Raw genomic sequence first — 14,307 nt, forward strand, 5'->3', positions numbered from 1 at the left:
ATGTAATAATTCTTATTACACAAATCGTGTTTTCGCCCTTTGCGAAACACGACGACGCATTTCGAATATGTTCGAGTACGAATTAATCTGAAATTGAATTAATGATGTGACTATGTTTATAACGTGTTAATCTCAGACGCCAATACCAAAAGAGAGCAACCGTCTTGCATGTGAGCCTTTGAAAGGTGTCATATATGATCTCCATCTGCCCAAGAAATGAGATTATCTTCAGTTGCCTAATAAATGAGAGATAAGGTTGTGTTCCAACGTAGAATGTGCATGTTTCTTACCGAGTAAGCACCATTTGCAGCCAAAGTAGTCCAACCCCTTGCTCCGCTTTATTCCGGAATTTAGCATACAGTCCTTGAAATGAGACTGTGGTTGATACATGTAGTCGTTTGACTGCAACTAAAGCACATACCAGTATACAAGTCAGTATGAAAAGTTTAGACGCCTCAAATCCTGCAACCGTTAAGACCTACCAACATCGAGGTTAGTACGATGCAGAGAGATGTCAAACGTTCAACCTGATTACCTGAGGCTCCTGCATTCGTCCTGCAAACATGCCGTAAACGCTCGTCATATCGCGAGAATCTCTACCAGTTTTAGCTTCACATATCATATACGAATTAGTTAATAAAGTACGAGAACACTAGTAACCGAAAAGCTAAGCACATCGTGCGAAAAGTGTAAACTCAAGAATGCCCCTTCTCACAAGAGCCTGCGAATTGGCGATGGTCCTGATGATAGCCAAACATTTGCGGAGTATTTGGCCTATTCTGATCTGGAACTAGCGCATCCCCGGAGGCTGAGAGATCAAGGTGTGCAGACAGGTTTGAAGTTTGACGTCTTTAGACCAGCATTACGTTACGGAAGATCAATAAAAGGCTTCCAGCACATTTTGGCGTGCCTGTTCCAACGGATAGAACGCCAGGGGCTTCTGCAAGCTCCTCCGGAAGTGCGGTTGCTGGACCTTCAGGAGCTTCAGGCATTACTTATTGCCTAGTAGCCAAAGCTGTGAGCAAGCTAGCAACCGCCACTCTGGGGGTCCTACAGCCCCAGCAGGCGAACCGGCCATTAGGGCCAGTGCAGCAGCTGAATCTCCAAAACTCCCAGGCTACCATACCGTTGCCGCCATTTTGGCAGCGGCAGAGCCAGACTGCTGCCCAAAGAGTGCGACAGCCTCTTCTGCTTGTCCAGCTTTGGCCGCCAAAATAGCTCCTGAAATCCTAGGCACCACACTGTCCCAAAGCAGTGACTGAAAGCCAATAAAGTTAGAATCTTCCAACCAAAAATTCGAGACTCGTACAGGGATTTTGGGCAGTTACAAGCAGCGAGCCTTGATCCTCGCTAGGCTCGATCATATCAAAACTACCCTTGTCAGCTTGTAATGCGGCATCTGTTGATGCAATCTTCAATGCCATATTTTGTCGTTCTTTAGGTATACCAGCAGTCGAACACCCTTGAATGGCAGAAGGACCCCAAATATTCTTTGGAGCCACCCTTCGATTATGGAGTCATAATCTCGTGCGAGGCTGGAAGAACAAAGTGTGGAGATATGTTCGATTTCGACCAGCTAGTTGAATGCCAGCGATTTTCTTCTATCAGATCAATACCAGGTAGAATAGACGATGGTAGTCGTCAACCAGCTCGAGACTTGAAGGAAACTCAAAGTACGCATGCGATTTTGAAGATAAATCCATCCGAAAATCAAGAAATGGGTTCTTCTTCAAGCTTCTTACTCAAGAACTTACCGCAAATTGACTCCATCGCGTCAAGCCGTCTAGCAGCACTTTACATGCACATTGGCGATACCGCAAGGCGATTCTAATAGATTCGAAGATGTTTTAACTACAGAAATTCAATTCGATTTGAAACAGACTCGTCTGAATGAAATACATCTTTGTGATCAAAAAGTTCAAGAAAAGTGATCAGACAAAACAAGCACTTTACAGCCTAGCAATCGCAACTCTTACTTTCAAGATCAAGTTCCTATAGCTGATTGGCTAAAGGATGATCTCGTTAGTATGCAAGAATGTGGTCTACGCGAAGAAACAAACTCATTTTGAGAGTAACAACGACAGTTTCCAGCGATACTTTTAGTGACGGAAGACCTGTTTGTACGATTTTAGTAGCAAACATCTCCCTTTGGTCTGTCCTCTCGCTCTCCTCTTGTCAAGTTCGATGAAGTTGAGCATTCAGTGGTTTTGAAGAGGCTCGACAAAATAGGAAGCTCACTTGCAAGATAGGACGCGTTTGAAATACATTCTGAATCGAATTAAATTGAAATTAAAATAATTGTGTGACTACCATATATAGTAAAACTAATCTCAGAAAGCAATGCCAGAAAGAAACAAGCTGGTAGATTACCATCCGCGTACTTGCATGTGGACCTTTGAAAGATACCACATATAATCTCCACTTGCCTAACAAATGAAAGATAAGGCTCTGATACAGCGTAGAACTAGCATGTTTCTTACCGAGTAAGAACTATTTGCAGCCAAAGTAATCCAACGCTTTGCTCCGTCCACATTATTTTGGCATTCAGCATACAGTCCTAAATGAGGTTGCGGTTAACAACCCAAAGGAGCGATTTGAATTGGTACTCGAGCACATACCAAGATACAAGTGAGCATAGAAAAGTTTGGACACCTCAGACCCTGCGACTTTTAACACCTACATAATCAAAGTTACCATAATGTAAAGCAGTTGTGCAATGCTCATACCGACTACCTCAGACTCCTGAGTTCGTCCTGCAAACATTTCGTAAACGTTCCTCATAACTTCACGAGAATCTCGACCAGTCTTGAGGAACTGGAGACGAGCTTGATCGAAGCCAACTAGTTTAGCTTCGCATAGCATACACCAAATAGCTTCCTCGGTCTAATAAAGGGCGAACGAAGGCCATTTTAGCCAAAGTGTGCAATCCATTGAGGGAATGGATCGATCAAGCAACACGTCTTTGGACTCACGTCGTTTGGATTTTCAGCAACATCAAGACGAAACTGAGTTGCCCCATCTGCGTATCGTTCCAAATAGTATAGGGATAGACCACGCTGCCAAAGAAACCTTGCAGAATCTGGGTTTGACTTGATGGCATCGTCGAAGTGTGTCAGCGATTCTATGACACGACCGAGTTTAAACTGTTCCATGCCCCGCCTGATAAGAGCCTGAGAGTTGGCCATGGTCCTAATGATGGCCAATCGTTCAGAGAGTTCAAAGTTGACATTTAAATTAGTGGTGAATGTCCAGAGATTCTCCAGCTAGCTGGTGAATAAGAGAAGCTCGTATCCACGTATATCACAATTTAACGCGTAATTTGGCGATTGGAGCGTGAATTTTAGCTTTCCATATCCTTGATCTCGTCGGTTTTGGTTAGTCTGTTCCAAACATTTTTTTCTTCACTCGCAACATTCATTTCACCAAATATCAATGAGGGTTCAGGCTCGGGCTGGACGATATCAAGCCAAGGGCAAGCATTCATCTCGGATACCTGGATACGAGCTGTCAAGTCTCCTGGTCTGCTCGCATCAAGGCTGATTAGCTTCAATTTCAAGATTTCAAGATTTTAATTTTGACCATTGTTTTGACAATTGTTTGACTATTGGTCGCTGGTCGAAAACTCCTCGAATCATCCACATACTGTTGGATGTATCCGTCTCGAACTGGTAAGCTCTCTTGTTAACTTCATCATCAAATGTCTTGACACCAAAAAAAAAGTGGTAATTGGGTATGATGACAATTTATGTGCATTTCTTTCCCCGTCATATCGACCTTGATGATACAATTGCGCCCAGTGAAAGTTAGTAGCTGGGTTCACTTTTGCCAGTAATCGCCTGACCCCAAATACCATCGAGACATTTGATGTTTTTGGTTTGCAAAAAAAGTCGTCGTTTGCTGACCATTTGACCAAAACAGGTTTCGAAACAGATACATCTGCATAACCGGATGGATGCCAACTATCAAACGATGCGTCATAATGTAAGTTTGAGCTCACTTCCGATGTGGTTGATGTCAAATATCCCCTATGATGAAAACGCGAGAATCGCATCTCCAATTCGCAGTTTCCACTATAGGGAAGTTTACAACTTCCCGGTGATAGCCTATTATAATTGGATTGTCTGAGGGGATTGACATCATATCGTGCGTTTTGCAAACGAGAAGCTGGTGACTGTTAGCTGACCGTTGTCTTCTGCTCGCACAGGATGTGGCTTGTACTTTTTTTTCTTCTCGCTGTGTTTGAACAATCTCATGACTGCATATGGCAAGCTTCGTGGTTAATGAAAGTGGCAATGTGTGCTGTGATGGCGGATGGCATCAGTTTGCAACGGATGGCTTCGTTCTCAAGTCGGCTAGAGTGATCGAACTTTTCTCTTGATGTCGAAATACACTGGTGTCAAGCAAAAATCTTTTGGCATAGATGTTTCTTCAATAAAACAGTTCTTTGCTATCTGACCCTGTCTTGGTGTGTCTCGTCGACCACTATTCTGATTTGAATCTTTTATGACAACATCTTACATGTGCATCGAGCCTCTGTAATGCGCAAATTAATCTTGTATCACGCTCGCGTTGCTTCCTTTATTCTCAAACGCACTCTCAAATTCGCTCGCGACAACTCCTGAAAACAAAAACACCCAAACCCAAACAAGATAAACCAAACTATACTATCAAACAACACAACACATCACATCAACATGAAGGTCTCAGCTCTATTGACTTTGCTCTTCATGCTCTTCATTGCATTGGTCTATGCTGAAGAGGTACGTTGGTTCAAAGATTGCATAAGAGAGCTTCTCTGGCTCCAATCCATTCTTTCAAATAGTCTCAAGCCAATACTGCAGCCAAGGTATCTCAAATGCACACTTCTCTTACACCGATCGCTCATGCACAACCGATCGCTCATTCACAACACCCAACATCTGGCCAACACCTTGCCTCAAACCTCAAAATATCTTTCTTCTTCCAACACAGGATGCCTCAGTAACAACTGACTCCAATGGTAACGCAGCTGATGACAATGAAGCTGCTCAACGAGGCGGTCGTGGAGGTCGTTACGGAGGAGGTTACGGTGGGGGAAGATATGGTGGTGGAGGCCATGGTCGAGGCCGCTACGGTGGTGGAGGCCGTGGTCGTGGAAGATACAGTGAAATCAGCGAAGATGATGACGAGGTCACTGATATTGCTGATGAAGATGCTTACTACCGTGGTGGTGGATACGGTGGTAGATACCATGGCGGATACGCTGGTGGTCGATATGGTGGTGGTCGCTACTGAATGCGAAGGATGTTGTTTTTGGGTATAAAGTGCTAAAAAGTGTAAAAGTGGTAGTGTAGCATACAGTCATGAATATATAGCATATAAAACGTACAATGGTGTTTCAAAGAGTTCAAGCTGCTCAATTCGAGCATTACTTGGTAGCAAAAAAAGCTGATTCGTCGCAACGCCGCAAAAAAAGGTCTCTTTGTTCAGCTCAGATTATTATTTGTTTTGACAAGGATGCCATAATAAATTATTAATAGTGAATGGAATTAGTAGAAGCCACCACCAAACCCACCTATTGAGAGAAGAGTAAGTGCTTGGAGGTTGAGAAAGACGAGACAGCAAATGTGAGAGTTCGAGTTACCCTTGCCAAAGTCATCATACTTAACAAGACAAGAATTAGACTCAGGAAGTGTAAGATGAAATGACAAGAAAGGTGAGAAGCTTATGCTGTTCTTGATGTTCTTGAGTACCAGGCTGACCACGAGGTTGGCATTCTTGACCAATTGAAGATTGAGCGAATGCGCAAGCAACCAAGGCCAAGAAGGCAAAGAAGAAGGAGCTCTTGGGAAAAGTCGTAGTTGGAACAGTGTAGGGTGGTATGTTTGAGCAGAGTATAAAGAAAGCATAAAGAAACCTAAGCAATTGAAACAGGTGAATTGACTGTCAAGATAAATACGACCTGGAGCAGCTTGTTTAAAGAAGAAGAAGATGAATAATTACCTAGGGATGAGCTTACATCAGTGTATTTTATCTGAAAATGTTCGTTGTTGTGATGATGGACAGCAGTGAACCAGGTTCTTCCTTTAAATGTTGGGAGCCGAGTCCAAATGGTTGTGGGAAGCATGACAGGTAGTGAGAATGACATGAGGATTCATTCAAAGTTTCAAAGTCGACAGTTTCAAAATCTTGCTTCTATCTAACAATGGGTTGCAATCAAAGCTACCTAAAGGCAAGATGGACGCCTGTGACGATTTCACGAGTTCTTCGACGCAGTTTGGTGATAGGATACCAGATTCATTTCATCCAATATTATTTCAACCATGCTGACCTACTTTGCCTCTGCTCTTCCTCTACTAGGTGACTACTGGTCGACCTATCGTAATACCAGATGAACAGGACGATGATTTTTATATAATTCTGTCAGGAAGGTTGATACATCCCCCCGATTCATCCGATGTAAGTAGTTGGAATGCCAGCCTCGTAATGTCTTTGACGGTATATTGCACGCCGCCAGGCAAACTCGAGCAGTTATTGCCTGGGTTTCGTAGGTATGGGCTGCTGGCACTCAGCAGATATCCAGAAAGAAGTATTTTCCTGCTATTGATGCCAATGCTGGTAATATAGTGGTCATTGCTCAAGGGGCGGTTGGTTTGGATTGTAATCCGAGCCGCAAGCACGCTGTATACTTTAGCGGATCTGGACCACATGATTAGTGTAAATGTACCTTCGGAACGTTGTTTCAATTAACTCAATACGCCAATTTGGACGATAAGGAGTGCGTGAAGGAGTTTCAGGCTGGTCGTTTGAATTCGTTGTTATCAATTAAATAACAGGCGTCACTGATGCTCCCGCGAACGAGGATATGCCACGGCTTACTCTAAGACCTTATTGTCGCAAATGGAAATAAGGGCGCTTTTAAATCATTTCTCCATTCCTTTTTTAATTTTATTTTCAATCCTGCTGTACTACAAAAACAAATCAAAATGCACTAGAAATAAATATCAGAACGTTGCATTTTCACCACCAAGGGGTGTCCTTGGCAGTGGTACTCTTTTTGTCAAGTCGTATTTATAGAGGTTTGCCACACCCAGGGTCGTCCCAGGGGGCAGTACTATCCTAGACCCAGGCCAAAACGTGTCTTGCAGGACCCAATTTCCGTAACTGCAAGTAGAGAGAGCGTTATTACGACATATTGAAGCCTAAGAAACAGAATTCTGTGGCATATTTACCTCACGTCCTAAATTTGCACCAGAGACAAAGTAATCTCGAGCATCAGCTCCAATGGCCTCAACGAGTTTTGCGAGCATGAGTTCCAAAGTGACAACTTTCAAAGCAACAGCATGGCCAGATATTCTTCTTTTCCATATAGCGTCGACGACCTACATGTCAGTACAGACGACACATGTCAGTGAAGCCTGACTTTTGTGCCAGCAACACACAATAACAACTTACAGTGTATTCAAACACTTGGCCAACAAGCCCAGGCTTTGCCACGACACCGATACAATTATAAAAAAGGGCCCCGACGTCGCGACACCATCTAAGTAGCAAAGAAATGTGTGAGTACCCAAAATAAAAGGTACACAAACTTGTTTTGTTAGTTTCGAATGCCTCAACGGGAGCTACCAACGATGGATCTCTACGTTCCAATGGTTCTACTGGTGCTACAGGCGACGATGTTTCAGCTTCTAGCATCACTAATGGAGCGACTATCTCCTTAGATTCTTCGACCACCGGCAATTTACTAGATTCTTCAGATACTGCTGTTGCAGCTGGAGATTTATCGTCTACGAGACTCACTGATGGAGCAACCGTTGACGCTTCTACAGATGCGTCAACACCAGGCAGACTACTAGGTACTTCAGCTTCAACTACCACCGGTAACCACTTTGATTCTTCGACAACCTCTATAGGAGCAACTGGTTATGACTTTTCATATTCTACAGTAACTGATGGAGTGACAGTTGGTAATTCTTTAGATGCCGTGAGGGCTGATGCATCAGTATCTTCTACATTCGATATAACGACCGGCGTTGCAGCATCTATCGGGTTTTCAGCTACTACTGGTTCTATTACGGGCAGCGATTCAAATTATAGTTTCGATTATAGATACGTCCTCAATGGGAGAGTAGGTGATGTATATACTTTTTGGAGCCCACGCCTAATGTTCAGCTATCGGGCTATGATATATGGAAGAGTGGGTGCCGCGAATGCGGCAAATGAAGTTATGGTTCGCGAAGGAATTTCTTTTATGGCTAGCAGGCTGAGGTGTTTCAACGAGCTGTTCAGTTGGTACCATTACTGGTGTTGTTGGTTCGTCTTTGGCGAGAACAAGTTCTCCTAGGTGTTCTATGGGCATCAATTACTGGCTGGCACTAGTATGGCTTGGTGCAGAGGCGAATTCGGCAAAAGCAAACTCTGAAAGTCCCGTGTTGGTGGTGGCTCCACCGTTTCTGCTGCACCGAGCTTCTTGACGGAGAAATTTCAATAGTGTCAATTGACTCTATCGGTTTCTGTTTGAGTGCTTCTGCCTTGGGGTTGACCTCACTCTTTGAATGCCGTTGGGTGCTCGTTCTGGGACACAATTTTGTCCACAGTTTCGACCGGTCGCTCCATGAAAGTGCTGGCTTTGGATGAGCTCATATGTCGTGCATCAATAAGAAGGTTAGGATTTACTACCTCGGATGCCTTTATCGGGGTTGACTGGCACAATCATGTTCCTTGGCCACTGGCGTATCTGTCGCAACTTTTAAGCTTTCTGCAGATGAAGCGATTACAGTGGCAACTTCATCTACAGTAGCAGTACTAGCGATAGCAGCAACTTGCGTGATGGCTGCATCCATCGTCATCCACGCCACAAACTATCATCTACACTCAATCATCCGCTGTCTTGGCAGGCAAGGATCCTCAACGCACTAATACTGGTAAAAGGTCTGTGGATCCTCCATCTGTCACAGTCATTACGGAAGCCTCCCAGAGTTCATGGTGTAGCAGGTCATGTATCAAATCATCAAACTGTCATTGAAGATTTCAGACCAGATCTTACTTCGGCTGGGGTGTCCTGTAAAATTGTAAAACTTTAGGATCAAGTTTCTTGCATAAAGCTGAATTTATTTTGTACTCTTCCGTTGTTGAAGAGCTCATTCCAAGTTAATATTGTTTAACTATATGATACTACCTACTATTACTCTCCAAAAATCCATAAGCAAGAACACCATCATAGATGTTGCCAACGATTCCACGCACGTCTCGTATAAGGAGTAGATCCTCATCTCATCCAGTGCAGAGTACATAGGAAAGGCAACCAAAAAAACCAACATGTAAAATACCGATCCTATCGAATACATCTTGTCTCGATCCTCAAATCTATAGTGAGGAAAACCACTAATAGTCCATGTTTCCATGAAAGCAGTAAAGTAGCCGAGAGTCAGTACCGTTAGACTGAGTAGGATATACTCGAGGGTCTGGCTGACGTTCCAGATAAATCGACAATTATAACGCAGCCTTCGTAGTAGGATGCCGACCGTTACAAAGTATCCCACAAACCAGACGTGGGCCAGTAGGTACATCGAAAATGGCACTATGTGAAGAAGAGTGGTATGTCAGGGGGGGAGGGGGGTGTTTAAAGCGTGTCATCCGAGATATGACGATAGTATCAAGCAGTCTCAGAATGTTCATTCGAAATACGAGTCTTGTAGTATCATTCTCACAGTTGCGTCGGTCTGAAACTCAATCCATAAACCAAACACACCCTCGTTGAGTTCAAAGACATCGTCAAAGGTATATGAAGCACCCAATAGATCGTAAAAGTAATGAGTCCAAAACCACGATCCAATAAAAGCAAGAATCCCGATCCACAGATTAGCCTTCAGATAGTGCTGTTGGTACCAGGGCAGCTTGTCTTTCGGTGATGGGAACAGAGCTGGTATGTACCATGACGGTGTTGCTAGCAATATGCCGATACCAGTATATCCCATAGGACCCCATTTCTATAGATAGATTAAACGTCAGTTCTTACGGAGCCAAAGAAAAGACGACGAAACCTCAAAGTCGTGATGCATCAAGTGTTTTGACAAAGGTGTGGTTTGTCTCAAAGGTTCCATGTCTGGATGGTGTTCCGACTGCCTCCGAGGCTCACCTCGTACAATTCAAAGTATACAACGAATGCTACGATGGTCATCCACACTGGCATGTAACATAGCATCTGAATCTCGAAATGTCTTTTCGATTCGTTCTTGGCCAACCACGAAACAGCCTTTGAGAATTTACGTGTCCTCGTATCCTGTACATTACTTCCGTATGACCGTTTCATCACGTCCGTATACCTATTTGCGTCGATTTGAATTAATGGTTTGCAAGTTCCTGACAGAGAACACAAAAGCTCCCATAGAAGAGTACTCTTTTCAAGCAACAAATAGAAAGACGATTATACCTGCAGCTGGACTAGAAATACATCCGTCCCAGCTCTCCTCCTTCGTCACCCTTCTCTCAATCAAAAGCGTTGGCTACTTTGTTGCTTGCATCCAAAAAGTCTGCAGCAACTCTTATGGGAATTCACAGGACGAGGGCCTTTGATGGTGCCGAATATTTGTGAATTCCGATGATGCTTACTCTTATACCTCCCATCTTCAAACACTTGAGAAACCAACACTGTTGACGATGATTGAGCAATGTGTGAATGTATATGATAATAAGATATAATACTTAATACAACAGCTACTAGATACAAAGACTTTGAATTGAAAACGAAGCGAGACTTGATGCTACCCAGTTTTTTTGGCTGTAGTTGAAGAGACAAAACCCTTCCAAACACAACCTCCCGTCCAGGCCCAACGGGCTTCACGTTTCCTACCTCTCAGTTGATCAACAGACTCCTCACCGGACCGCATCTGTTGACGCCCGACCTGAGAAGATCATCGGAGCACCCACGCCGAGGGTGTCTTGATGTATGGTGGGAGGGAAATGGACAATCCACTCAGGCTAAAGAGGTGCCTAATTGTAAAGGAGAATTGAGTCTGTTAGTCAGTGGATGGAATATATGAGCTTGATTGTTATGACCCATCATCCATCGTCATCGTCATTGAATGTGTGGCGTCTTTGATGAAAACCAATTGAAAACAAGCAAAAGGAAGGAAGCATATAAGAGAAACATACCATAGTGCCCATCATACTACAGCTAGCTTGTTGTTCTATACTAGGACTCTGCCACTTCCAACATTTTCGTGTTGGAATTCATTGCAGGAGTTAGCGAATGTCAAATAATAAAAAAAGTTGGAAATTCAAATTCCGCCTCGCAACAAACAGCAGACACAACAAGCATCAAAAAGACGCGATGTTAAGTGGTAAATCATTACTTTTAGTCTCAAAATCACTTGTAGAATCTTAAATTACGCGTCATAAACCAAAAGTCTGGTGAATTTTGAGTGTCGTTGCGTGCTCATACTTCAGAGATTGATCTATAATGACCTAAATGACCATGAGCTGCATGGTCTTCACGCGCTGTATAACGTTCAGTATTTTTGTCGTCAGTCTCGTCGTCACTACATGTTCGTCACTCGCCCTTCTATCCAAAAAGTCTGCAGAAGGTGCAGCTCAACCAATAACTCTTATGGGAATTGGGAATTCACAGTACGAGGGCCTTTTATGGTGCCGAATATTTGTTATGCGGTTCGAAACTAGTGAAAAGGCGTGGATTTCTAAACGCCTTTCCGGACCGGAGGATGGATTAGAATTCGAGTTTTCATCTACAAAACACAACTCCACCGTTTCAACAACCAAATACCTCTAAAGCACATACCAATACCACCTAAACTCGATACCGAAATGGACGGCTTCCCTACACCAGACTCTCTCTTCAAGAACGACGCCGCATTGGCAACAGTCGACAAGGCCAAATATTACGTGAAAGCTTCGGATGCATCAATTGCAAATGTTAAAGCCGCGTTGGAAAAGAAGGTACAGCAACGATTTTATTTGCATTGTCTCGTTTGTCTTTGCATTATTTCCCTTGAAAGTCACGTACTCATACACATTCAATCTCATTTATGCACGTAGACACACAAAGTTCATATTGTCGAAACTGGTGCCGACGCCCTTGCTAAAATCAAGGAACTCATTCCTGCAAAGGCTACCGTCATGACGTACGTGATATTTTGTCGCATCGTTGCGTTTGGATGTGAAGTCGATTGTGGTGATACACCTCTCACCATCGCTTGTACTATAGTGGTGGCTCTACAACCCTCGTTTCAATCGGATTTACTGGTTTCCTATCCAAGACCAAGAATGCCGACCTGCCATTTGTCAACCTTGGTAGGTGATCTTGGACGTTTGGTGTCATGAACTCAACACACTGATGTTTGCCAACCATTAAACTTGACATCTGCTTTTCCAGGTGAGGCTATCTTCGCCGAAAAGGATCAAGGAAAGGCGGCCAACATGCGCCGTTTGGCTCTTGGTGCTGATGTGTTTGTGTCCTCTGTCAGTGCTCTCTCAGAAGAAGGGGACATTGTGGCTTGTGACTTGACTGGTACTCGTGTTGGTGGTAAGTACTGTGGTTGCTGGTCTCGAGGAACTTTCTCTCTCTGTGTCTTTTGGAAACGTCCAGTGTACTCAACCAACTTGAACTTTTAATAGGTTTCCTTGCTTGCGGCACTTTGGTTATCGTTACCTCTTCCCAAAAGATTGTACCAACGTACGCAGACGCGATCAAGAGGACTGAGGAGTTTGCTCTGGCCGTTGAATCTGCTCGAGGTATAGTTTATATCGAACCGTGTTGAGAGTGTCCTTGCTCACATTCACCTTGTTACGCTTAGTACGTGTCGCATACAAGATTCCAGCATCAACTGCTGCCAACTGGTTGTCCATTCGAGCTGGAAACCCATTCGCCCCTGGCCGAATTCACGTCATCATCGTCAAGGATGAGATTTTGGGCTTTTAAAGCGAGGGGTCGCTTGACAAATAAAAAATCAATGAATCATTGTAACTGACATATGCCCAGTAAGAAAAGAAACATTATAAAATTATCATCAAAACGGAGAGGAGTGATTTTCGCGAGGCTGAACCGGTCAAGAACGAACCGTAACACAAGAAGCTGAAGAACTTGACTCTTACGCAACTCCAGTTTACTGCCATAAAGGACTAGTTCCATAGCATCAAATCGGCAGCCTTAACTCTCGTAACGCAGTTCACTTCTTCATTACTTTGGTTGCCATCCTCATTTTGCTCGCAGCATATCAGTTTGGACGTGACTAGTCAATATCGCGTGGCAACGAATAGGTATGTACGATCTGCAGAATATCCTTACATTTGCTACTATTTGATAGTGAATGTATGATACATGTTCAAGAACCAAACTTCTCATCATCATCTATATCACCAACATCAGAAATGAACGACCTCAAACAATCGCTCGGCCCTAAAGTGGTGCTCCCAGGTGATTCCGAATATGACAAGCTCCGATTAGATGTGTGGTATGAATATGTTTTCTTCAATTGGCCGTCATCTCAATTGTCGGCTTACACGCTCTCGCTCAACCCATAGGAACACAGATTTAGACGCCAAACCAAGCGCCATTGTCAGAGTCAGGAGCTCTGAGGATGTATCAACAGTCATTAAGATGGCTCGCAAACAGAACTGGAGTGTCACTGTAGCAGGTGGAAGGCATACTGCCAAGTGCTACAAGGACGGTGCTGTCGCTATTGATTTTCGCGACTGCCATAACGTGAAAGTTGATATAGAGAGCAAGACAGTTGTTTGTGAAGCCGGTGTCTTGAATGGAGAACTTGTAAGATCGTCAGCATTTACTTCGCAGGTTCTTGGCTTCATTAGTAAATTTGACTATTTCTTAGGAACATGCTTGTGCACGTAAGTTTGAATGCTGTAGCTTCGCAATCGAATTTCTCGTGATCTAAGCACGCTCTCGAATCCGCAGCCTTCAACATGGCTGTCCCAGGGGCTGGGTGAGTACACTCAATCCTGGCAACACTTCTCGTTGAATTGCAGTAAACTAGAACTCTGTGGTTTTTAAATAGTCACGACCCTTCAACTGGTATCGCCGGACTCACGCTGGGAGGAGGAAACGGCTTCTTATCAAGGATTGGCTCAATGGCCGTGGATCACTTGATCGGTCTGGAAGTAGTATTGGCAGATGGGACGATCGTTTCTCTGCCGAACGAAAAATACGACGATCTGTTTTGGGGCATGAAAGGAGCGGGATCTAATCTGGCTGTCGCGACTTGTACGTGATCCCATTTCTGGTGAAAGTGGATTTCTCGAGAAAAAAAAAACAAACTCAACTTCATTTATACAGCATTTACATACAAGCTC

At 43.8% G+C, this 14,307-nt stretch overlaps 1 protein-coding gene across 1 annotated transcript; it reads left to right on the top strand.

Moving 5' to 3' along the window:
* Positions 1-11,805: 11,805 nt before the first annotated feature.
* SmJEL517_g05398 (uncharacterized protein) lies at positions 11,806-12,919 on the top strand (the record flags this gene model as incomplete). Its single annotated transcript, XM_031171324.1, has 6 exons — positions 11,806-11,937; positions 12,037-12,122; positions 12,206-12,291; positions 12,374-12,523; positions 12,616-12,732; positions 12,795-12,919. The coding sequence occupies 6 exons, from the start codon at positions 11,806-11,808 to the stop codon at positions 12,917-12,919; spliced, it is 696 nt and encodes a 231-aa protein (XP_031022677.1).
* Positions 12,920-14,307: the final 1,388 nt, after the last annotated feature.

This window comes from Synchytrium microbalum, assembly GCF_006535985.1.
Source record: "Synchytrium microbalum strain JEL517 chromosome Unknown SmJEL517_scf0049, whole genome shotgun sequence".
NCBI classification, from domain to species: Eukaryota; Fungi; Chytridiomycota; class Chytridiomycetes; order Synchytriales; family Synchytriaceae; genus Synchytrium; species Synchytrium microbalum.